Genomic DNA, 26953 nt, shown 5'->3' with positions numbered 1-26953 from the left:
TTAAAGAACTCCCAGTGTCACTGATATTTTGGCAGAAAAATAAATGTTATGCCTTTCAAGTTTCTTTCCCCCTTCAAAACAGGACAGACTTTGCTGTATGCTCGGCAGTTGGAAAATCAAGATGCAAATTCCAGGTCTAACAAAAACCACATATGCAAAAGGAAGATTTCTGCAATGGAAAGCAGCAACCAAACACAACTGCATTCCAGCAGCACATCTGCCTCCCTAGAAGAGTGCTACTCACTGTGACAACTGCATTATTTTCCCTGTAATAAGCCCACCTGCAATGTGGTCCCCTCAGAGACATTCCCGAGTGATTCAGCCTGACAGGCTCCGAGACTGATGCTGCCCAGTTTTTCAGAGTTAGCTCTGTGCTATGTTTGCACAGGGCTGGCTGCAGCAGGGCTCTCATCCGTGCCAGGCATTCTGGGCATCAGGATAACACCAAAACATAAGACATCAGGATAACACCAAATCATAAGACAAAAAACCTGGTGCTTCTAAACAAAGCCTGGATGATAAATTAATTCTGGAAACATTAAAAAGGAGGAGGAAGCAAACTGGGAACAACTGGAGAAGTACTTCTAAGATCTTCTGATACAGTAACCTTACTGCTGTACACACACACAAATAAATTAAAGTTATTGGTGGTATGTGTGGAAGCTCGTGAAGCTTACTTATGTCCCATAAAGATGAAGAGCAGCTGACCAGTACTTTACAACATCCCACACTGCCAGGACAGTATAAACAATTTGCATCTGGGCTGCAGTTGGAGTCAGCAGTACAGTGGCTGCAAAAAAGCCTGTTTAATACAGAAACTTGCTCTCACCCATGGGCATAGTGCAGCCTTCCAAGTGGCCACATTTCATTTGTTTTTGTTTTCTAAGGCTGCTTCCAGCCTCCCTGTGCCTTCTTCCAATCACCCTATAATTATTTTCACATGTTCCAAGAAGGAAATTAAGCAAGTGCTGTAAAAACACTTTGTATAATCAAAAGCTTCCAGATTCTGCTTTTGAACCCAAAACCCAGTAGCCTTGTAGACTCCTAAGAGAGGGCTCTTCCAGTTCTAGATTTTCTTTTATATTGCAACAAAGAGGAGATTATTTAAAAATAATAAGAATTGTCAAAATAAGTTGATGGTCTTACAAAAAGGAAACAGCTGTGCAGGAACTTACTTCATACAGCTTTGATTTGTCATATTGTCCCTGCTTACCTGTTTCTCAAAACTTCCAAAACTAAAAACTGGTCTCAGTTCAGGGGTAACCTGCACATATACTCCACTGTTTCCTTGTCTGTTCCTAAGTGGGCTTTCAGTCTGGATATAGCAATACCCTAAGGCGGGTTTTTTTTAAGGATAAAAGCCTGACACACACTATGGGACTCTGGTGTAATGAAAAACATCTCAAGCTTCAGCAAGAACAATGAGACAGTACAGGAAAAAGCATAACTATGTTCTTCAGCATAACATGATAGTCATGCTGATTTAGGACACAGGCGACTGGTCTGTAAAGACCTGACTGAAATGAATACAGTGCCTCTATTGACACTTGGTGAGGACACCAGGGAAACACACCTGAAAGACACAGCAGAGCAAAACTTGTCTCTACCAGCAAGTGACACAAGGCCCTCAATTTAGCAATGCCTCAGGAAACTTAACTTGCTTGTGGATTTCCATATGGCTACAAAACTTCCACTCCTGAAACTTCAGCCTAGTACAGCAGTCAGGCTTCTTTTCCCAAAAAGGCCTTAGAAGTTCTTGCTATGAGAGTTTCCCAAAATATGTTCCTGTTGTGGACTCCAGCATGGCCACTCAAGCTCAGGATGACACATATGACTTGGTAACGCCAACAGCAGTAGGAGTCCACTGCTCCCTGTCCACCATGAGGTGGAACTCAGGCAGACCACCACCATCACAACTGGCTTCCCCTTACCCTAGAGGCCAGTTCATGCCCACCTTCTAATCCCTGTTCTGTAATGGGTTACTCTTGACAAAGATCAATGCACAGTCGTAAGTCTGCTCATGAGGCAGTCCTAAAGTCCAAGGGGACATGGGAATCTGAAGTAATAATTTCTGAGTTTAGATACACTTAGCCAAGTCACTGCCCTGGTAGGCCTCCTTCGTTCACTAATGAACGTTTTGCAACTGATTCATTTTTCATCCTTTCAGCAGCAGCAGCTGTTCCCTCTGACTCAGCCTATCCAAAATGTACTGATTTGGAAGTTTGGCCAAGGCTGATCTAGTAATGGCTTGTGCACAGGAGAGCGTTGTGCACTCAATGTTGTTCCACCTTCATCTGTGTGGAAATCAAACTGAGAAGCTCAGAGCCCTGGGTTACTTAAGTTTTCCTATGCAATTCATCTACTGACAGATTTGCTAGGGAAAGGTGGGTAAGGACAGTGATCCTGAAACTCCAATCTGATACACCAACACACAGAGGAGAGTACGTTTTCATTCTGCCATGCTATTTCTCTTCTGGCTTTTGGCTCTGCTCAGGACCACTCAACATAACAGAATCTAACCTAACACATCTGGGCAGATGTGTTTATCCTTTAAGAATGACTCATCTGTATCACGGGACTTGTCAAAACAAGCACTCAGATAATTTACCACTGATTGGGCAGAACTGCAAAGACTTATTATCCTTGTCTCACTGGAAAGCCTCTCTTGAGCACAGTCATATTTTCAGTCTAGATGTGGTTAGTTTAGCTGTAAGTATTTAGTCATCTTTCCTACCAGCTTTAGAGAAGCTCAGCATGACAAACAACTTCTCTAGAGTCCAGCACAACAGACCCACCAGACCCACCTGAACACTCCTCAAGTCATCCTGTTCAAAGTGGGAGTCATGTCAGGCTGCACAGTACCAGAAGTACTGCACATGGCAAACATACTTCCCCAGAGTCCCCAGTGCTACAGACTCCCACTTATGCAAGTTCAGTCAATCTGAGCTTCACTTTCTTGAATGGACAGCTGATATAGACCCAATCCAAACTCTAACAAATTCAAAAGCTCTAAGATAGAGTGAAGCTGAAGAACTCATCTTCAAAGAAAAGTAAGATGTTTCTTCTCCTGAGACGAGCTAGCTGTGACACACCTCTCTATATTGCCTAACACTTGAACAGTGTCAGAGCAATTTAAGAGCTAGGGAGGTGATAGTAGGAAAGGTGGTGTCAGACCCTGTATAACCTGCACTGAAACTTAACACCCACTCAGTAAGTAATCTCTATTTACTGGCAATACAAATAATTAAAGAGTATTTTTTGGCAAGAAGGGAGGAAATACAGTGAAGCTACTAGTAAGCTTGCTTTGTGACTGGAGCATGACTAGCAAGAGGCATCAAGGTCTGGTGGGATGCTGCTGCTACTTTGATTTACCAGTCACAGAAGACACGATCAGCTCTGGCAGAACAGGCAAAGTCCCACACATTCCACCAACTCAGAGTCTGCTGGGGATCAAATGGTACACAGTAAGAAAATAGCAACTTAGTATTATGCATACAAATGTGGTGTATAGAAAATTCAGATTATCAGCCACCTTCTTTGAGAAGACTATCTTGCTATAAAGATGTAGTTATTTCAAAGTGCTTGTTCTTTCATCTCCATTTTTCCAGTCCCTACCAACATCTCTAAGCAAATCAATGGATATGAAATAGCAATTGTCAAAAGCATTCCTAGCAGCAAACATAAATTCTTCCCTTCTGTCTTTGTAGCTTCTCATTCCAAACACCCACAAGGTAAACACAGCTGAACTGAAACAAGCCAGGATTGGGAAACTGTTCAAAAACCAAGCTCCTTCCACAGCTGGCAAGAAAAGTGTTCAGAGAAGATGTGTAAAAGAAGCTCTCACCCTTTGAAATACTATTTGTCCTTTGACAGTTTCACTATAGCCACTGGAATCAATGCACAGGCATGGCAAAATATCCAGCTGAAAACGCATGTAACAAGAATTTAAAAAAAAATCAGAAGTAGCAACTGCCAAGACAGAACTCATTTGTAGCCCTTGATGCCTAATAAAAAGGTAGAAAAATATTAAATATCATTCTGTCCATTTGATATAAGAAGAAATTATAAAACATACAATCCCAAACCCTACAGTGTAACCATTTTCAAAACCAAAATCTTCAGGAAAGAAATCAGGTCTTCTCAAGGACTACTAAACTTCAATCTTGTTTCTCTGCAATTCACTGCTTTTAGCAATAGGAAATACAAGACTGTACATATTCTTTGCTTCTTGTTAATATTCCCTTGCAAATTAGAGAGGTTCTTTGTTTTGTAACAATTAAAAAGCCAAGTTAAAGCTACAAAACAAAACAAAGATCCTCCCAATGCTTTATTATGGGGTTCCTTTTCATAGGAAGGTTTGGGTTGAAAGAGGCCCTGAAGATCACCTGGTTCCAAACCCTCTGCGATGGGCAGGGACACTTTCCACTAAATCTTGCAGTGCTACCCCTCTCTTCTGCTTCTTGCATGCCAGCTGTTTTTTTAATATTATTTGTGACATTTCATTAAGTTTCATTATTGTTCTGAGGCACTTATTTGCTCAGCATTCTCAAGTGGCTTTCTTCAGCTACATCTTATCTCTACAGCATCATTAGTCCTGTCAGAGCAGTTCTTGCTAAAGCAGCAGTATTTCTCAGGGCAGTGTACATTTCACAGGATAACAACAGTGTGAAAACACTTAATTGAATTTTGGTTCTGTAAAGCACCAAGAATCACACCTCAGTGACCACATTTTACTTGGATCCTTCTTGACTTCAACAGGCCAAGTCTGACAGATACTATTATAATTTCCTGCCAGCCAGAGCTTGAGGTCTAGGACAGTACCTTACAGAAAAGGAGAGGGTGTTGCAGGCCCGGTTCTTCCAGACAATTCAGCTGATTTTCAGATGCTGTTCCAAATCCTGTTTCCTTGACTACCACAAGAACCAAAACAACATGAGACCATTTTGTTTGTTGTCCTATCCAATTCCACACAGCATTTACAGCATCAAGTTGGAGATATTTCAAGTCCCTCCTGAGCTTCTCACAGATTTTTCTCCTCCTTTCTCAAATCTTACTGCTCCTCCTCACAGCCATCTTCCACCAAATACACACAAGTAAATTCCTGCTCAGCTCCCAGCATTCCCTCACATCAGATAATAGTTTTAACTCCTGTTCCAACCACCTAGCTCCATAAAAGAGATAGTGTTAGCTGGGGTTCGCAAAGTGTGTTTTGTTTTTCTTTGGTTGAGTACTTTAAGTCACAGGATTTGGGGGTTTTTTAAAAGCATTTAACTGTGAGGAGAGTTTCTGCACATTTCAGCAATGTTTAATGGTATTATTACATCTACTATGTTAGTAGATAATAATAGTATCCACTACATTGCTATTTGCTCCTTTTTATCTAAATCGTCAAATCCAGCAGGACAACAAACTTGATTTCAAGAGCTGGCAAAACCATCTTATCAGAGAGAGACCTATCAGAATGAAATGCTGATTTTACACTGCAAGATGTCATTAGAATAGCTTAATTCTGTGATCCTCTGAAAAAGATGATGAGGTGGGAAAGCCAGATTATTCAAAAAAACCCACAAAATAATTACTTCAAGGATTTATTTATTTATAGGTTCATGATTCCCTAGAGCATAAAATCTGTTCCACTACCTAGGTCAACACAGACACTGATTTAGCAGACAGATTTCACAACCACCACCTGACTCAGGCTTTGGAAAGGAAACAGTAAGCAAGACGGTGGGAGAAGTTATAGCCTGTCAGCTAAAAACAACATAATCTTTCCCAAATCATGCAAGAACAAAGCAGTTTCAAGTTCCTACACAGAAAAGCCTATTTCAGATGCTCCCTAGGGAAGAATGCAGTAGAGGAAGCTGCTGCAGCATGCCCGAGTGCCACAGGAAGTGCTCTGCTGAGCACAAAGGAGAAAAATTCATGAGCGCTCCCGGCCTCCTCAGAGCTGGGGCCAGAGCTCCGAGGAATGCTGAGTACACCCTGGGGAGCCCTCACCCTCACACAGCTGGACCCAGACCTGCCCCCCACATCATCAATGAACATACGAGGTAGGAAGCAAGTATCCAAATCCCAGCTCTTCCCCAGTATCAGTGCTCCCATCTAATACTCCCTGAACTTAGCAAAAAAACCCCAAACCCACCAGAGGGGAGGGCAGAGTTATGCTCGCTCTCCCCACAGAACCAGTCCCTGAACGTGCCTTACACCTTCCCAGTCCTCACCAGGCTTCTCCCTATCAGTCCTGACATCTGACACGCACAGGCCCTGGGCACTGACTCAGCAAGCCCCACTTCTGTGAGGATGCAGCTCACAAGCAGATCATCTCACACTTTAAAGAAAACACAAGATCTCTCCACACATAAGGCAACCCATATCCTCATGCATTTTCCCAGGTCACTTTCCCAGGGAGCTGAAGGAAGCGTTTCCTGCACAGCACTCCCCAAAGAGAGGGCTCAGTTCAGGCTCAGTTCTGAGGCACCAGCCACCCACACAAGGCTGGCAGACAAGGCACAGGGCCTTCAGGAGCCCTGCACCCTTCCAGAAAGGAAGATGAGGTTTAAACCAGATGTGCAGGCCACTGACTTCAGACCACTCTCAGTCACCAGGTCTACATCTGAACAGTTGCTATGCTAATTCAATTCCTGAACTAAGAAGTCTTTCTTCCTCATTTACATGTTCACTAGTTAATGATATTCACTAGTTAATGCAGTTTTTCTTTCTCCCTGTAGCAGATGTTGTAATTTCTCTCATCACATGTTCTGGGCTGTAATTCAGTAGAGAGGCAATAAACCACCAAGAGTGGCCAGATGAAGTTCACCAACAGACAAAAATGAAGACCTCAGACACAGTGAAAATAAACGGTGCACAGATAGCATCCCTACAACAACTCTTTCTGAGCAGTAGAATGTCTGTGTCAGGCTACTCTCTAATGTCTCTGCAGCTGCTCAGAGTAGCTCAGTCTATCAGAGGGTTTGGCAAAAATGCCCAGACAGTGCTGACAGATTTCTTGGTAGTGGAGTGGAAGCTTCCCATACAAATTTGAGATCCATTTACTATAAGGTTCAACCTCTTTACAATTAGTAAAAGTTTCCCACACAAAGGAAATGGAAGATTTGAAGAAATCATACTAAAAATAGCAAAACCACTGCTCCCCAGAGAGAGACACACTTGGGAACTCTCCCAACTGTGTTTGCAGACTCCTTGAGAATGCTTAAATAACATGCCTGGGAACTAGTGGGAAAAACGGCATGGAGGGAAGTTATTTGATACTGATAAATGAACATCCAGAGCGTAAAATACACTTCCAGAGAAAAAACAGGAGTCCATTTACTCAATCAATCAGTTACTATTCTGTAACTGATTGCTTTTTCATAGCAATATAGAAAATTTCGCAGAACAGCACATGCATTTAATCAGGAAGAATAGGTATTACATAGAAACAATATATACAGCAATCTGAGAGCTCTGAACCCAAACCTGAGCACTTGAGCCAAGTTTGCTAGGAACACATGGGGTCTTGAACCCATGTACCATCTAGGAAGCCTAACAGACCAGCAGCAGGTATTATTACAAAGTCATTCTGATACTAAAGACAGAACTCCTTTACCCAGACCTTTCCTGGGTTTGTTCAGTTGTTTCCCTATCTCCTCCATATGATTGGGGAAAATGATATTTGAAGTTTTTAGGGGAAGGAAATAAGACAAAACCCACTGTCTTAGTAGTAACAGGTACTGCAGAACCATGTTCAGCAGGCAGCAGGGAGCTACCAGGACAAATGACAGAATAAAAATGCCAGCCCCTTCTTTCAAACTTCTGGTAATTTTCTGTCCTTCCAATCTGCTCCACCTCCATACAATTTGCTCAGCACAGAGGAAATACTCTTTCTTACCATACAGGATCCCACAGACACTGTCAGAACTTTCTTCCTCTTGCCAATTATAGCCAAAGACTGTTCGAAGACTGTTGTGCTCAATTACACAGCACTCATATCATGTTAGACAGCCTGCAGCACCATCCTTTATTCTGCCCTGTGTCCACCCCTGCCTTTCCTGTTAATTTCTTAGAAAAGGCTACTTTAGCCACACTTAGTTTTGGGGATGCTACTCACAAAAACAGCTACATTCTGGCAGCTGACATGGAGAGCAGATGACAATGATCCTAAGAGACAGAGAGCTCAGAGACAGAGAGACAGCTTAGCCTCTGTTGAAAGTACTTCAAGTTTGGGAAAGAAGGCAGAAGTGTTAAAAGTACCTACTTCCCAAATGGACTTCCTCATAAATAATCTGAATCTTTCATCAGGGTATTAATGAAATACTTAATAGTCCCATTTAAACTTAAGAATTCTTGTGTCCTCCCAAATCACTACTTACTGATTGGAACACCCAGCTGGAGTTTGACAACACATCCTCCAGCTAATACCACTTTTTTCTGTGCATGCACACAAGAGCCTTCTAAAATCTCAAAAGGGATATATTAGTACCAATGTAGGAATGCCCTTTTCCAAAACCTCTGGATTACATGGATCTTTTTACCTAGGATCCAGGCATTTCCAAATATTCTTGAACATGTATTTCTAAAATACATGTTCAAGAATTAGCACTGGCAAGATACATATTTTCATTCTCTCATAGTCACCCAGCAACAAACCTCAAAATAGGTCCTCAGTTCTTAACCTAATGCTGCAATTGTGTAAAAGCTATTTTGTGGCTAAACACCATTATACTGTGTGAACTCCCACCAGAAGTCAAAATTATTTCCCAAGAAACAGAAAGAGTATTTAATGTCTGGAAAACTAGAGTGTTCCTCAAAAGATAGACTGACTTCTCTTCTTGATGCCTTTTTTTTCAGTATCTTGTCTGAGAACAAAGAAAGCAGAAGTCTCCCAGGCACTGAGAGAAGTCCTAGATTATGACAGTGGACCTTTTTCTCTCCCATTTTTCGTCCCAGTCTATATGCCTTTATCAGACAGTAGGGTAGAGGTGTCTGCTTATATCAAATGCCATGTTCTACTTTCACAGCCCTGCCCCCACAAGCATCCAAACTTAAAACCTTAAACACAAATCACAGCAACCTAGTTACGGCACATCAAAGCTGTCACTGTCACTCATTCTCAGGGGAGAAGAGACAACCAGACAGTTGACGTTCATTCTTTAGCTCACAGCGTAAACAGAAACCAAATCACAATATCTCTTCTGCTGCTCTGGTAAGGCATTGATCCCACACTACCCTGCAACAAACACACTACCAGGACTAGATTCCAACTGCACCTGTTTTCCTCTTAATAGCTGTGCTTTTTGAAGTTATCTCTTACAGGTGCTTTTAAACTCCTTATCACAATGAAAGTCACAGCAGTGTGTAGAACAAACTCCAACAAGAGCATTTCTCTGTTACAGAGGCAGTTTGTGACCACATACCTTCTTATACAAGGCACACAGCTCTGCCAATTACAGAATTGCTTGCACTGAAAAGCAAAGAAACATTCAAAGATTTATTTTAACACAATTAGAGCAGCTTGAAAGTAAGAAGCTGTCATCATGTGGCAGGAAAAACTATATGGGCTGATGTTATGTGTTCCAAAGACCACTGCTTGGAAACTTCTAATCCCAGTCTAGCACATGTACTGGCAACAGATTTCCAGTCTGGACTCTGCAAAAAGCTCCCAAAAAAGTAGTTTTTTCCATAACAGTCCATTCTGACAGAAGGTCATGTGGCTGCAGATAGAAAATTTAGACATAAGTGACTTGCTCTCCTCAGTAAAAATGGTCAAAAGGAAGGTTCATGGCAATGGGAACATAACATAGCAAGCCCCTTGAGCAACAAGATCATAGTGAGTTTCTGCCTAGAGGTGCAAAATGCCTGCACTGGCAGGGCCATACTGCAGTAAAGGAGATCTCCAGGGCTGCAGTGGCTGAGAGGAACAGCAAGGATGGTTTTGCAATAGGTGCAAATAGGTGCAGATGGTATTGTCTAAGGATACATAGACACCAAGAGGAAAAGGCACACAGTACTACACTGTCTTCCATCACTGCAAATTGTTTAAGGAAATGGATTTAAGCCTTCTTTCAAATGCTTCCTCAGTCTGCTTATGGTCAAAGCAACCTTTGGAGAAAGCCAGCTTCAGTGTCTGTTCATGGATTTCCAAATGTTACTTAGTTGCTCTGTTAGAGTAATTTCATGTTACCCAGTTGTCATGGGAATTTTGCAGCTCTCCTTCAGTAATATATTACCTACAAACTTAAGCAGCAGAATACTAAATCACTCTTTCAGATTGTTAAACACACTGAGCAAAATTTTCAGCAGCATTTGCATGATTTGAGACATCCTCTCCCTAGCAATTACCAGTGGGACACAAGCACTTTGGAAAATTTCATTTGATGGTAATGTACCCGACATCAGAGCCATCCCACCAGGTATCTTCCTAATTTAAAGAAGATGCACTACTGTTTTTCTTTGCTATTTACTTGCTTAGCTGCTATATCACTTTATAAAGAGACCTGTTCAAGCTGACAAAAGAACAGGAATTCCACAAACAATTTAGTGGAATCTAAACTATACCCTCAAGAAGTGAGAAATTTCTGACACGTGCTTTATTTATTGTGCTAAGACCCTTTCCTGGCAATCTGCCCCATCTCCTTTCTCCCACCTCATCCACTCTTGCTGCTTGTTACACAGAATCCCATTACTTGGTATAGCCATTTCCTTTCCATATATATTTTTTTTTTCTGACAGGAACAAAAGAAAGAACAACTTTATTTTTATAAGGATCTATTTAAAAATCAGTACCTCACTTGCTTCCCTGCATCTAGAATTGCATCGTATATTGTCCCGGTTTCTCCCCCTCAATACATCAGAGGCAAATTAATTCAGTTCTCAACATCTGACACAAAGCACTTGCAATGAGGGATATAGTGGTTAAGGTCTCATGTCTTCAATTATTTTTACTGAATTGCCTCCTCTATTAAAATTTGCAGTCTTGTAAGAAGTACATTTGAAAAAAGCCACAAGTTTGCTACTAGCTATTTCCAAGTAATTAAATTCATTAATCCAAACAGGGAGCAAGGGAAATAAAACTACTTTCTCCTTCATGCTTTCCCCTCCTCTTACTCCATAATAATTATAAATGCTCTTAACTCACAAAATATTATGACCAGTGCTTATTCACTTGGGTTTTTGTTGTCCTTATCTTTCTTTTGCAAGCCTTAAAACAGTAATTGCCCTGAAATCAAAAAGAATAAGAGGGTTTTCCCCACAGTAAACCTGAAACTTCATCAGCCTCTCAGAAACAAGGCTGTTTGTTGCTTCTTGCATTCTTTAGTTCTTTGGTTTTTAGTTCACAGGATTCAGATTTACAGTTTTCCTTTTTCTGCAGCCTGCTTCCACAATGATACAGCATATTTCATTTCTAGCATCACTACCAGAAAAGGAGTTTGGAAAAGAGGATGCAGAAGCTCACACATCCCAAGACCAGACACATGTAGGTGCAAGGGAGCTAAGCTGAACTGTTAATCCAAAAACCTAGAGCTGGTAGCACAGCAGCTCAGTGACTAACTTCCCCATGAGACAGCTGGGCGCTCTGCATAGCCGTGTGTGCTGCTGCATCTGCAGAAACAGGAAAAAGGAGAGGACAAGACAGACCAACCACAGCTTTCTGTCCAGCACAGGGCGCCCAGAAGCTCCACCTTTCCTCTGTGCAGTTCAATTGAACACCTGATGTTTAAGAAACTCCATCTTTGGTGAAGTTTATAGACAGAAGTGCCCTCCACGGAAATACGCAGATTAGAACATGCCTGGAGATGGGCAGAGCTTGAAATACACGGAATAAGCACACACACATTGTCAGCAGCCACCACACTACTGGGAGGCCTTCCTCAGCTCCTGTTTTCACACAGATAAGTTAAATGCCTCCTTTTCTCAGCACACCAAATACCCTGTAGTGTGTTTACAGAGGAAACTACTCCTGCTCCTCTCTGGTTCCCAGAAGGAGAGCTTATCTCTGGCCCAGGCCTGCCATCTCCCTCAGGAAGAGCCACAGCTGTGCAGGAGCCATGAGTCATGGGAGAAGGCCCCCAGAGCAAGGGACACCTCAGCACTGCTTTGCACAGCCACTTGCTGAACTACATCCTATGTGAACATGCAAGACGAGTCCTCATGGGCACACACAAAGATTAAGGCCTGTGAACACTTCAGCCTACCTATAAAACAAATACACACCTTTCCATGCCTGTTCAACAGTACAATACACACAGCACTGGCAGTACTGCTCCAGACAACCACCAGCATTTCCTGCTGCACACCCTCCAAGTGTGCTCAGTCAGGGTAAGGGTTTCTGTTTTGGACACTGAGGGCCACTTAATAATTTTAGGGCTCACGCATTTGGAGAGATTGTACAAAGCAGTCCTGCCTCACCCTGGCAGGCAAAGAAGGCAGTTCCCTTTGTTCTGCTCCCCAGGGACTGTCAACCAATCTGTCTGTCCCAACCTGCCATTTCTATAGCAAATGGAACTGGAGAGGAAGTAGCAACCACATCGATTTTCCACTAGAGTCCAGTATTTTTAGAGCCTTAATGCAAGTTTCCAGCACAACTAAGATCACAAAGGGTAAGTGAACTTAGTGAAAAACAATCAACTGAATATTGATCAGAGGTGAGGGTAATGCAACAGAATTGCAAGAGTCAGGAGCTCAGTTTCACAAAATAATTTTTGTTGCTAAACAAGACCTTATAAAAATACAATCACTTCCCAAGGAACCACCCTGAAATCCCTTGCCTGGGCACAGAAAGGATTTTTTCATGACACAAGATGAGTGGAAGGCAGACAATTAATAGGATGCATGTGCTGCCCATTTCCTTCGGTTGAAATACACAAGACAAACTAATATAATGTAACTTCTTCCTGTAAGCATGACTACAGGATAGCTCTCTCTAGCACAGAGCTATGATCACAACACAGACCCTTTAACTTTTCCATCAGGAAATCAGGCAGTCACTCCAAATCAGTAAGAAAGAATGCTATCAGAAACAACCTTATATCTGCCAGCCCACATTTAGGCCAATAAACAACCAGCTTCCTTGCAACAACAACAACACACTTTTAACATGGCATCAACCCTTCAGGATCTACGGGGCGGGGGGGGGGGGGGGGGGGGGGGGGGACGACGACGACTACCGAGGTAACCAGAAAGAAGCTTTTCAAGTAACAGCCAAAATAGCCTCCCCTCAGAACCCGGGGGTTGTGGTAATCCCCTTTTTGAAATGCTAATGTCATTACAACCATAGCACCAGAAGACAAGCATGGGGCCTGAATGACAGAGCTTCTGCTGCGCCCTTACACAGATGATTTAAACTGAGCCTTTTGTAACTCTCCTCCCCCAAGCTCCCTGCCCGGCATCATGCTTGACAGGAGCTGCAGCTGCCATCCGACCCTCCCGAGGAGCAGGGGTGCAAAGATCAAGCTGATAAATTGATGCGTGCGGGCCGGGGCGCAGCAGCCGTGTGCTGCAGCCTTGTGCTTGCTGATGCCACAACAAAGATGGGCTCGGGGAAGACTTGAAACAAGACAAAGCAAAAGGTCCCCAACTGCTCTCTTGCTACTGCTAAACAGCTGCACAACAGTAAAAATCATTACAGCTGGTCATTAAACTGGGCACAGCACATAGCAGCGCAGGAGAGCACGGCTCAAATAAACTAATCAGCATAAATACATCTATCCTTCCACCCGGGGAATCAGCTCAGCCTTGGGAGGAAATCCCTCCCATGGAGAAAGCTACTCCAAAGGGACAGGAAACAGTCAACTTGCCCAGCAAAAGCAACTGGAAGTATTTGCTGTGATGAGATTGGAGATCACACCAGGCACCACAAGTTTCATCTTGCCATCACATGATATTTAACAACTGACAGATGGTTACCAGAGGGCTTTCTAGTTTTGTTTTCAATTCAGTTTTCATTACCTCTGATACCAGTCACGGAAAACCAACTTCAAGTGATGATTCTGTTATAAATACTACAGGATTTACTGCAAAAATGTTTCCTGTAACTTACCATTTCCTACCATCTCCCACTGTATGAAAAAAGAGATCACCACCACAATGCCTGAGAAGTAAATCAAGCTAAGTTTCACACCAGGTGGAATACAGGTAAACTGGAAAAGCAAACTACAGACTGAAACATTTGCCATTCACAAACACTGCTGCATTTACAGCAATTCCAACTTCACCATGACAGTGGGTGAAGCTACCCTAACCCCACAGTCAAAGCAGGAGATTGTCCTGCTCTGCACTGCTGTGGCCTCACCTCCAGTTCTGTAAGGAGTTTTGGGCACCACAATATAAAAAAGCTATTAAGCTACTCGAGAGTGTCCAAAGAAGGGCCATGAGGATGGTGAAGGGTCTGGAGGGGAAGCCATGTGAGGAGCAGCTGAGGTCACTTGGTCTGTTCAGCCTGCAGGAGACTGAGGGGAGACCTCATTGTGGTCTTCAGCATCTTCACAAGGGGAAATGGAGGTGCAGGCACCAATCTCTTCACTCTCGTGACCAGTGACAGGACTTGAGAAAATGACATGAAATTGTGTCAGGGGAGGTTTAGGTTGGATATCAGGAAAAAGTTTTTCAAAAGGGTGTTTGGGCAGTGGAACAGGCTCCTCAGTTAAGTGGTCACAGTACTAAGCCTGAGAGAGTTCAAGAAGCATTTGGACAAGGCTCTCAGGCACTTGTGTGACTCTTGGGGTGTTCTGCGCAGGGCCGGGAGTTGGACCTAATGTTCCTGATGAATCTCTTCCAACTCAGCATATCCTATGAGTCTATGAAATACGTAAGAGCCCCTCATCCCACTCCTGCTTAGGTGTTTTAACTCTTACCTATAGAGAAGTATCTACATTTAATGAGGAGGCCAACCTCTACTGCTGCAGAAAGAAAAAAGGTGATAGACCCTTCTGGAAAGAGAGATGTGTTTGGTTTCATTTGTGCACAGTGTATGCTGGCAAGCAGGTTTGAAACTCTGGGTTCAGTGGCAGCTTTTTAGAAATAAAACCACAAAAGCTCAGATTCTGCAGGCATCCTCCCTTGGTGCTACTAACAAAAGTCAGGAGAAAAATTTCCTCCATCTGAAGCAACTAATTAAGTCAAGAGTTGAGCGGATGGAAACAGACTTAATGATAAGACGCTTTCCTGCTGTCAGAGGATGTAGAACAGACATTAATTTTCATCCTCTCAAATCCCTTCATGGCAGCCAATGCAGCCAAGCATGAAATACTCCTGACCTGCCTCAGACAACTGGCCAGAGGTATGCAGTAAAATAGCTATGAATTTGCTCACCTTGACTGTAGTCAGAGAATGAATCTCTTCACAACACCCCTAGTTATAGCAGCTTATACCAATCCCTCTTTGTTTTACTAACAGCAAGAACCAAGGATGCTAAAAGCAGCCCTACCTGTGTCCTAGATGACAGGCTGCAATGTTCCTTTTCCCCCATGCAGTCATACCATGCCTACCCAAGGACTCAACTCAAACAAAGGATCAGCTCATGACCTTTAAGCAGAAAAGACCTGGTTAAAGTGGGAGCAGACATGATTAAGGCAATACTGACAGAAAAACATACAACAAAAAACCAAAAAAAACAAAGCCAAAAAACCCCAACAAAACAAACAAAAAAGTCCAGTTTTCTGAAAAGGTGCTCTAGCCCTGAGGAGTTTCCACAGCTGGAGGCATGTGCCAAGAGGCAGTCAGTTCTCCAGGGAGCCAAGAGCAGGCAGGGAGACAGAACATCCCCCAGGAGCTAACCTCTTCCAGCACAGCCCCCACACTGCACTTCAGTGTTTGCCCAGCCGAGGCATGGCCTGGTGCCAGCAGGCAGCGATCAGGCCACTGTCCCACACAGCACAAGTGCACTAACAGGGCCTGCCCTGCCAGGCTTGTGATCTGCCTCTATGGTTTCACTACCGCTCCAGTGACCAAAATTTATAAGGGTCCTGTACCCACAGAGAGCTCAGCTCTCCCAGCACTGGACATCTCCCCTCAACTGTTCCAGAAGTGGAGTCCAGCTTACTAAATGCCATGGAGGAAACAGTCCCCATCAAAGCACAAACTGTCAACTTGAAAATAACATTTAAATATTTGAGAAGTAAATGCAAATAAAGAGATTCAAAATGAGAAGGCTCAAAGGTCAACCCAGCTTTGTGCTAATGGCATTAACATTTGCAGCAAGACTAGTTTGCTGGGAAAGGCAAAGAACTGGAGGACTAAAAGAATAAAGTGTAAAAAACCAAACTTGCCACCTTGATGGATTTCACTAAGACTTGCTCTTAAAGGCATACTCATTGCAGCTTGTGATGATATTCAAATTTCTCAGCTTATATATGAAAAATTAGTAATTTCCTCATTTGAGAGAAAAGTGACAGCTGAACCCAAACAGGCAAATTATAAACTTTTTACCTTGTCTTAGTATCTTACAACCTAAATCTTTACACCAAAGAAAGGGTTTACAGTGAAACCTGAAGGTTGTCTTCCAGGTGCATTCAACTGTTACTTTTGTTCAGGAAAGCAAAACCAGGGACAGAAGGGAAGTACTGGCTTTAGGATAATACAGAGCATTACAGATACTTTACACACTTTGCCTGTGCAAAAGATAAGATGCGCTGCAGCACAAAGCATGGCTCAGCACAACTTGTACAGTACAGCTCCTTTTCCAAAAGCACACCAGCAGCCCAAAACTTGAACCACTGGAGACTGGTTACACAGCAAGGGCATCCCCAGGGCTCTGAGTTTCAAAGATAGCTGTTCCAATGCTACAAGAGGAATGGGCACAAGGAAAATGCTAGAAATCCACATTTCTTTCCTCCCATGACAGAGATATATCAACAGCTGTGAGTTTTGTATGACACACCAGAAGCACATTTCTAAAGGTCTCTGCAGTATCAGCTAAGTCTCCTGGAGGTTAAATCTCCAACATGCTGGTGGTCCAGAATAAAGGCAGCACTAGAAGTCACTTACCCAACCCTAACATAATTTCATTCCACACTTACAGTGACATACAGACACCACCTGGAAGGAATCATCATCAGCAAGGAGTGTTGACAAGGATCTAGAGTTAGGCAGCTTCAATAGTTTATCTTCCTCACAAAAAGGGTTCCTCTACACCTGACCCTTAAAAAATAAACACGTATTTTTCTACTAGAGTTCTCCCTCCCAAGGCAATACTATTCTCAACTGTTCTAATCTACTTGCATAAATAAAACACTACCTTCTTTTAGGATTTGCACTACTTAACCACCAAACCACTAATTTGCTTTATAAACCACTAGGATCTTTGTCACAACTGCACTCCTGGAAACAGTCACTCTCCTGTTTTGCTGCACTCCTGTCCCCCTCCTCTCCTTCCTAGAATTTTATTCTCTGTTGATCCTCATTCACGTTCAATCTCTTCTACCACCTTCCTACAAACCCCATTTGCCTTACAACATTGGTAAGAGCACAAAAAAGTTTTTATTCTCTTTCTGGACAGTTATATCAGTGTCTAAGGATATGTCTGACACAAAATTCTTTACACACCATGTTGGTCTTCTTATCAGGACATTGAAAATGGTCTTTCTAGCCAGAAATGCAGCAGCAGCATTTGACTTTCTAATTATGACTCTGCATGTGTCAAAGCTTACCATGTTCCATCCCTGTCTGTGGGCTGAAAACTCAAGACAACATCCACCAGAGGGGCTTATCTCACTCTACAGAAAGGCAACATTTTTCAAGTAAGACATATTTTTCCGTTTACTGATGAAGTAAAAGATGTATCTCAAAAGCAGCAGTAATGGTATTTTTTTGCTTTGGAACAAGAAATATTTTTCCCAATTGAATTAAGATGACTGGCTAGACCTAAAATGCTGAGCCCACAGGATTTCAAGATGCTCTTTTGTTACCCTACTGTTCAATTCTTTGGCTTGTGCTCCCACTGAAATGCTTCTTACTATGCCAGGTGGATAAACACACTTATTTTTGCATTCACAGCATTGAACGTATAGAGAAGAAACACAGGAGACATCTCCATCCAGCATCAGCCATGCCAAAGTACACAAGAAATAAGGGAGCATCCCAACAACCTCTTGAGATTAGGCACTCTTCTCAGTACAAAAAATCCAAAACTTCCCCTCCCCATTCCATAATAAAAGGATCACTGTACTAGGCTGGGCCAAAAGCTCATTTTATTCTTCAACAGTTTAGCAACAAGCCTGCTCCAGCCCAGCAAGCACATCCTGTAACTCATCTGTGCAACCCCACACCTAAGGGGTTACTTCAAATCTCTTTAACAACATCTGGAAGCAGTCCTTCAACTCCAGTGCAACACTTTGCAGAAGCAGAGCCTCAGGAATTCCTGTTTGCAGGGGAAGATGAATGCTCCCCAGAGGTTTCAGTTCATTAAAAGGAAAACATGGTTTTATATGCAGACCAACACACACAGATAAGCACATATACAACCTCTTGTGACAATGCCATAATCCTGTTCCAATTACTTTCACAAAGGTACAAACATTTCTGAGTTTGCTGTTCAAGAGCCTTTAGTATCATCTGCACTCTGGACTATTGGCAGCTTGTTACCAAGCCTCAACTAGACACAGATTCCCAGGTTTAGCAGAGCCTTGACAGATTTGGCCACAAAAGTTGAAGACTCAACAATCTACAGTTTCCTACTTTGCCCCACTCCTTGTTTCTTCCTTGCCACCCATGTCAGCATGCTGAGGTTATACCCACAGCTTTACATACCACACACCAGCTATCCCAGCAGTATTTGCAGTAACTGCCCAGGCTGAAGTTTGCCACAGTTCCACAGCAAATGCAGTTCTTGCTCTGCCATCCCCACGGCAGAATCACTATCAGCTGGCCGCATGAACAGGAAGTGGGAACTACTTGTGTTACTTCAGTTAGATGTAAGGGCTGGAGAAGCAATGGCAGACATGGGTTGCACAGATGAAAAACATTCCACATATTCTAAAAAATAGTGCCTCAGCTGCCCTGGGAACCAGTGCAGGATTCAAAAGGGAGAGAAAGCAGGAAAGGAATTGGGACAAGGTGATAAACAAGCAAACTTTCTTCTATCCCACTGGCAGGAGTTTTCCTGTAATATTAGGTAAAAACCCAAACTCTTCCCAAATGATTGCCTCTAGCAAATAAAAAGGAAAAGACTGAGTGAAAATAGGAAGAGACAGAGAAATGTCTATCTTCAGACTAGCCGGCAGCAGTCCTCAAGGAGGACCAGGATGATGATGATGAGTCAGAACCTGGACTATAGTTCACAACTAGTTTCTCCTGAAGAACAAATGGCACTTAGCACCCCTCCTGCTTCTCAATAAAACTCATACCAGTTTCCATCTTTTGCATTTTAACCCAAGAATCCACAATGAATTGGACCAGACAACTCCTGAGGTTTTTCCTAAAACAGCTGATTTTCCTGCTAGCAACCATAAGCCAAGAATTGAAAGCCCCTTAATATTATATGTATGTGATACTGCTTTTCTTGCCAGGAGTAATATTGAAGCAGTGAATAAAAAAAGAGGTTTCAGATCCCATCAGCACTTCTCTTAACCCCCACTTTCTGAAGACCAAAATTTGGTAGGTGGAAAAATTCCCCTCCAATGTCTTTAAATTCTTCTTTATTAATCCATTCCCCTCAGATTTTGTTCCTGTGGTGGTTTTTTGCAGGGTTTTTTTGGTGAGGTTTTTTTTGTTTGGGTTTTTTGGGGTTGTTTTTTTGGTTTTTGGTTTTTGTTGTTTTGGGGTTTTTTTAGTTTTTTGGTTTTTTCAGAGGAGGGGAAAAGTTCAGACTAAACAAATCCTATTTCAGAGTTTAACAAAAAACGTACAGAAAATTTTACTTTATATATTTAGAAGAGATAAGGAAATCAAATAGGCTTCCCAACTGCTTCCAAAGTTGCATGCATCCATAACATTGCATGCATTCATAACATGGCCACTGGAATGACTTTAGACTTTTTCCGAGCACATGAAATGAAAAGCAGGAGTATCCAATGGAATATATCAAGAATCATGCTGAGATGTTCACTTTTCTTGATTAAAGGAAATGAAATTGTTTTTTACTTCAGCCTGTCCTCCCTGTCCTCTCAGTACTCTGTCAGCCTCTCAAAACTCTCACAAGCAGCATGTCTCTGCATTTAATGAAATATTTATTCTGATTTGTTTTCTTGAGTCATTTGAAGTGAAATGCTGTAGAAGGAACAAGGATCCCTTCCAAGCACAGTGAAAGATGGGAAGCTGATCTCCATCTCTTAAACTGAGGGCAGCTGTCATTCCCAAATCCAAGGGTCAAAAATGAAAATGGGACATAGAGATGAATCTCAAGCCTATGCAACACGACAAAAAGTATAATGGGAATCCTAGCTCACAAACACTTATATTAACCAGTAAAATATCACACTCATTTCTCATAGTACAGCAATAAATGTAAGTTTACTCACATGCAGGTCCTTTGGATTTGCTTAGCCAACCTAAGACAGACAAAAGGAGAGTTCAGCATTATTATTATGCTATCATGGTTTAAGCCAGCAGTTGGCTAAACATCACAAAGCTTCAATTAATTCTTCAGCCACTAGAACTCGTTAAAATTTAAAAAGTTATGTGGCTTCTTGAGATCCTTATTACTCCCTTCAAGGCATTTACTTAAGTAACACTGCCTGGGTCAGTGTGTGTAGCAGCGTGAATATTATTATCATTATATGAATAGTCTAATTCTGAACCTACCTGCATCTGCTTCCTAGCCATCTCTGCAGCCTGGCCATTTATTCTGCAGCTCCTCACCATGCTCTTCCACATCACTCTGCTCTTATTAAGCTCTACAAAGGGACTGGAAAGAGGAATTGCTCCTGAAAATGCTCCCCCTTCTCTCCACGAAGAAAGCCACCCTGCTTTGGGCTGACACTGCAATTCCTCCAAACCCACACTTCCATGAAGCATACAGGTTAGAATCAAGATCATCTGCTCATGCATGACACTTTCCACATTTCTGTCTGGCCATCCAGCGCTACAGTGTCCTTGTTTTCAGGGCCATTGAATTCATCCCTAGCTGTATAAACGCCTTCCTTTCAGCTGCACAATCAGAGACAAAGGAAAGCTCTGCTTCACAGAGATTCCCAGAGAATAGGAACAAGTCTGGATCTGCTCAATGAGCAGAGAGTGCTCTAACAAGCTGCTCTGTGCAATGCAAACAAATAGCAGCGGTGTCCAAGAGCTTCTGTGCAGAATAACCTTGGCACTGAAACAACCTGAGAACAGCAAGCAGCAGATTGGCTGCATTTTTTTCACAGACAACACACAGGAATGAAGTTGTTTCAGTTTATTCAAGCTCAATTTATCACTTTAATGGCAATCCTAAAAATTAAAGAGCTAACTTTATAGCATTTTGCACGTGCAGTCAACAAAAATCAGACTGTGTCTAAATCTAAATGGACTTCGATTCACCGAGTCTGCATTACTATTAATTTTTAAAGGTTAATATTTACACTCTCTCCTTTATGGGTATTGATATTTGCTTAATTCAGGATGTTTAATACTTTTACCAACACATTTACTTGCATTTCCCAGGATCAGGTGATGCTATTATCAATAATGAAAGGCCCAACCTGTTTTGATAGGTTTCTGACAGAGCCAGTCATGAATCCAAGAGAGATTATACATTTGGAACATAAATCATAGGAAGCTTTCAGAGTATTTTACAGACTACATGTTAAAATTTAATGAACAACTTAATCTGATCCACTGTCATTCTTCTAAAAATAGCCTGGCCAGGCAGGAGGACCATTGTGAATGAGATATAAATACAAGGCCTTGAGGGACAGAGATGGGAGGGAGAGGGGGTAAAATTACAAAAGTCACAGCAACAAAGAAAAAATAGGGAAGCATTATCTGTGGAAATGCAGATTAAAAGGTTGTCACTGCTCTTCTCCAATGCTTTAAAAACTCCCCATCTCTATCTACTAAGCATCCTGGCTATTAGCTACATTCCAGTTGAACCCTTAAAGAAACAGAAAAGATGAAGAACTAAGTCTCAATATTACTGAGGAGCTTTCCAAGTCTCCTTGCTTGCTCATTCCTTCATTATTTCCCACAACTAATCTTGGAGAACTTGCCAGACAAGGAAAAACAGTGCAACAGTGATAAAGCTCAAAAAATATTCCCGAGCAGCACTCAAGTTTCCATAAATCCTCCTCTTCTGACACAGCTTCACTGCTTGCCTATTACCAAACGCTGCATTTGTTTTGTGTTAAAATATACATGCATATCTTCCTGTGAAAAGGGAACAGTTTCCCCAAATTCTGCAGTATGTTTAGTGACTAAGCAACTTATATTCATCTCATGGCACTTGAGGATATTTGGATAGACTGTTTGAGACAAAGTGCTGAGGATTTTTCTTAAAAATCCATGCATAAATAAAACCCATTTATTACCAGAGGACAGAGCAGATGCTTGCTGACTGAAAATGAGTCTGCTCTCTGCATTAACCACATGGCAAAGAGAACATCTTCCTGCCCAGATCATGAATATGTCTCTAAGCTTCCTGGAACTTAAGCAATAGAATTTCTAAGCAGCAAAATGACTGCAATACAATATACCTCAGATGGTTTTATACATACGAATCACAAGCTCTGCTTTCTTACTCAGGGCTGAGCCAGGCATTGTCTCCATGCTTGTCTTTTTATGAGAACATTCTTCAGCTTTTATAGCAATTTTGAGCTTGATACACTGGCTCCACATTCAAGATAAGCATTACCACCACGAGATTTAATACAGTCTCCTGCTCCACATTAACATCGTTTTGCTCTGCTTGCTCTGAATGACTTTGCTCAGCAAAGTAATAAAGTGAGGATGGCAAGGGGGTTGGGCACCAAGAGGAGGGAAAGCTGATTTTCCAAGCGCCTCGCCAATACTCTTTGTTTCTCCATCTGGCTCTCTGCTCCTCAGCTGACTTGCTCATTAATGTTACTCATGGCTGGCATGCTGCTGCAGGTGCAGCTCCCTCGGCCCATGACGCATCACTGAGCACACCCAGCCCTCCCAGCAATTGTCTTTTGGGTTGCTGCATCCCAGTCTCAGAAAAACTGTACATGGAAGCGCTCCTCAGCAAGCCCTTCCCCAGGATTTCTTCCCCTGCATGTCTTGCCTTCTGCTATGATCCTGGCTCCCCTCTGTTTTCTCACTTCCCCTGCAGGAAATGGTTCCTGCCTAACCACTATAATCCTGTTTAGCTGATGATCTGCCTTGATCAGTTCACCACAGCTGGTTTCAGATCCTGAAGCAAAAAGAACACAGAAAGGGAAACACAATGCAGAATCACTCTTGGGTCTTCTGGCATGCCTAGCTAGTGCTTTTGTAATGTGATTGGATGTCTCAAAAATTATATTAAAAAGGATTGCCAGTATTATGGCAGCTTTTCCCCATCCAGCAGTCTCTGCAGCACAAGGCATTTGCATACTTATTGCAGTCTCAGCTGAAGGTGCTGCAGTGCCTAATGGGGGCTTCAGATGGCATATCTGACAGGCCTACATCTGAAATGAGGCAGTGACACTATCATCAACAACAGCAAGGCTAGGAAAAAAAACATAGATACCCCAGATCCAAAAATATCTTGTCCCTTTCCCACTGTCAGTAACTATTAATGACAATTTATCATGTTCTTAAGGGTGTCTTCCCCACCCCCTCATTACCTACAAGGCCAAAATCAGGTCAGGAAGATATATAATCCTGAGATATCTGATTTCAGTAGTCTCTCCCTTCCAACTCAAAGAGCCAGGAATAGTAACAGGTAATCAACTCCTCCTCCAGAAGTTTTCAGCACCAGCCAACTTTTCCATACAGGATCACCTCAACTTTGACAGCATCTGGCAGCTAATGTTTATTCTGCTGTACCACACTGATGCTGAGGAATGTTGGTCACATGACATTCTTGGGTGCCATGATATATCAAATAAATAGAACTTTTTAGAGTTATGTCAAGAACTGAGGTTTTTCTTTACAAAGGCAAGCTAATGCTCTATATTACAACAGCCGCTCAAGTCAAATCTGTATCTTTAGGATTAACTCCTTCAAATCTCTTGCAAAAGCAAACAAGGTTCCTCCTTCCATCTCATGCATCCTATGACCAGACATCTCTCTACAGACAAAAACTAGATAATGGCTGGTCTGAAAAGAAGACATATTTCAGGGTATCCTGGATAACCAAGCACATACTTCACGTCATGTACTACCTTCTGAGTATCCAGTACATTTCCTTCCTCCACTTATTTCTAAGAGGCAGATCTCCCATCTCTGATGACATTTTTCATATCATCCCATTCCACTGCTTTTTACACTATTCACAACACTCATCCATCTGAGAAACATCAAAAGATGAGGGGAGACAGAAAACTTAAGCTGAAAAGAGGATCCAGTAGAGGGGCAGAGGTAGCAGTGGTAAGGGGTCAGAAGACAGCATACAAAGAACTACTGAACAGATTCACCAGCTGTGCAAAAGAGCTGGACACAATCTCTGCTTCTATCCCTTCACATGAGCAGTTGCTTCAAGGCACACAGATAACACTGCTTGCATGAGAATCTCACTCAACAAAACCACGGTCCATGCTCTTGAGATGCCCCAAGTGTCCCCAGCTGCAGTGAAGGGATGAGAATGGAGGGGAAAAAACCCATGGGAATCAAAAGTAGAGGATGAAGAATAAGCACTTATTTACTAATATGCAAGACTCATTCAGTTCAGACACTTCCTGCTCTGCTCAGCAAGTAGTGATGGAATTTTTCCTGTACTGATAGATGTGTACAAATACATCAACCATCACCAGTTTTCACCTAAAAATATACAGCCGCTTCCAAACTGATGTACCTCCCCCTCCCTGCAGCATATATAAAGGTTTCACTTACCTGTGGACTGTGCTTCCAAGATAAAGGAACCAAAGATAACTAGCAGACGAAATAACCCATGGCCAGTCAAGGCAAGTGATGATCCTGTGTTGCTCTTTGATGCTACCATTCCATGGCACATCTTTCACCCACCAAGGTTTCTTTTCAAAAAATTTCTGAAAGATCTGGTTGATCAGGAGCACCTTGGTCTAAAAAAAACAGACAAAGCAAGAAAAAATGTTGAGCCAAACACCTACAACATCTGGAGAGGGAGAAGGGAAAGTTAAAAATAAAGAGAAACCTTTTTCATGCTCTAGCACTTAGGAACCTTACTAAGTATTCACAGTTCTCAAGGTAACAGGAGCAGAAAAAGCAATCTTCTACAGAGGAAAGACTAAAAGGAGCTGTATTAGAGAAAGACCATAACTTTTCACTCACTGATGTTTCAAATGTGAAGACTGCCTAGCTTACAATTAATTTTAGTTTTTCTTTTCAAGCCAGCCCCAGAGGACAGCATCTGGAGGATTTGTTTCAAAAATTCTTCAAGAGAGCCAGTCTTCCTCCACTCCCACCACTTTTCAGAGGGTCTCTGAGACACAGCAGACTGTCGGATAAATCAATCAAACGCTCCTGCAGCCACCTGGAGAGGCACAGCAATGCTGACAGGCAGCCAGCAGGCAAACACATACTTGTGAGGAGGAATGTAAAACAACTTGCAAACCTCAGGTATAATGATCTGACAGGACAGAGCACAGCAATTAAAACTGCAGGATGTGACACTGCTCATACCTGAGGACTGAGGGATTCACCCACAGCCTCTGAGGCACTGTCACAGCAAAAACAGCCTTGTACACAAACACACAAAGCACAGCTGGGAAACAGAGAAAGCACAAACTGAGCCCTTACTTTTAATGAAGACCCAGCAGAACACATTTCACCAACCTACTGTAGTGTTAACCTGCAAGGCCTCTAATGGTAAACACACCAACAAATGATCAACCAACCAAAAAACACCCTGGAAAAACAAATCAACCAACGAAATAAAGCAACAAAAAAACACCCACATGGAAACACACTTCAATACTTGTATCCTGCTATTCAATACACATCTGAAGCTCTCAGGTGAAAACAAATATGCCAAAACTAATGGTTTTTACACCTGATAACAAGAATACTTTTAATTCTGATGAAAACCCCATTCAGCCACAGCTTCTTCAGTTAAATGAATATGCAGACTGAAGGAAGATTAGATTTTTTATTTGGCCAGGTTTCCCAAGGAAATTCAAAACTGCTGGATAATCTCAAAGAGATCTGAGAAGTGCAGAGGCAGGTATTGTACTCTTTTGTACCTTGTGAGGACAAACAGGACATCTGGGTTATCACTCCTACTACTGGGGAAGGCAGAACCTTCAGATCCTTGAGTGCTTCCACGATTAAAGCAATATACCAGCACAGACTAGAGAAACACACGACTCAGCTTCAACTCACATTTCCAATTACTCAGGCAAAACAGTAGATGCATTATGGAAGGGAATATGTAGATTTGTCAATAAACCTGATAGCCATTCTAGTGAAAAGAGGGTTTTTCCCTTAGTTCTACATCACTACTATGCCTATACTTCACAAAAGGGCTATCTTTAAATTTGGATCTTTCTTTTTGGATCTCTCTCAAAGAAAAATTCTTTGTCTGCATACACCCTGCCTTGAAATGTCATTTCAAGATGACAAAGTGTAATGTGTATTGGAGCTGCTGCTACAATAAACTCTGTCTACCCCTTTTGTTTCTTGCTTCATTTGGAGGGGGGGAGAGGAGTGAATCTATCTCACTATGTCTGTAGCACAGCCTAGAGATTTCTCATGTATTGCATGAATAAGGAGCCAATGCTCATTCAGCAAACTTCCACCATGCAGAGGGGAATAAGGATACTTTCACTTACCTGTTAGAATACCTTCAGCAGCAATTAGACTATGGAATGAAAAAAAAAATACTCCATGTGAAGAAAGCCAAGCCAGGTAATCTGTTTATCTGCCCTGTCCTCTCAAGTCAGGCCTCCTGCATGGCATCTAAGTTCAT

General features: G+C 42.3%; 1 protein-coding gene across 9 annotated transcripts in view; it reads right to left on the bottom strand.

Moving 5' to 3' along the window:
• The window catches only part of SUSD6 (sushi domain containing 6), a 93284-nt gene that overhangs the window by 21970 nt on the left and 44361 nt on the right, over window positions 1-26953 (bottom strand). For 8 of the 9 annotated variants that reach the window (XM_071427165.1, XM_071427163.1, XM_071427164.1 and 5 more), the window contains 2 exons: window positions 24901-25088; window positions 20451-20480 (listed from right to left, as the gene is read on the bottom strand). In XM_071427165.1, the coding sequence (XP_071283266.1) occupies window positions 20451-20480; window positions 24901-25021 (151 nt within the window). In that variant the 5' untranslated portion in view covers window positions 25022-25088. The remainder of the gene's footprint in view (window positions 1-20450; window positions 20481-24900; window positions 25089-26953) is intronic. The other variant, XM_071427171.1, reaches the window with a different exon arrangement.

The sequence above is a fragment of the Agelaius tricolor genome, unplaced genomic scaffold, assembly GCF_023055355.1.
Source record: "Agelaius tricolor isolate 1412-34295 unplaced genomic scaffold, bAgeTri1.0.p SCAF_5, whole genome shotgun sequence".
NCBI lineage: Eukaryota > Metazoa > Chordata > Aves > Passeriformes > Icteridae > Agelaius > Agelaius tricolor.
The sequence above is the reverse complement of the archived record's forward strand: the minus strand, read 5'-3'. Positions and strand labels throughout refer to the sequence as shown.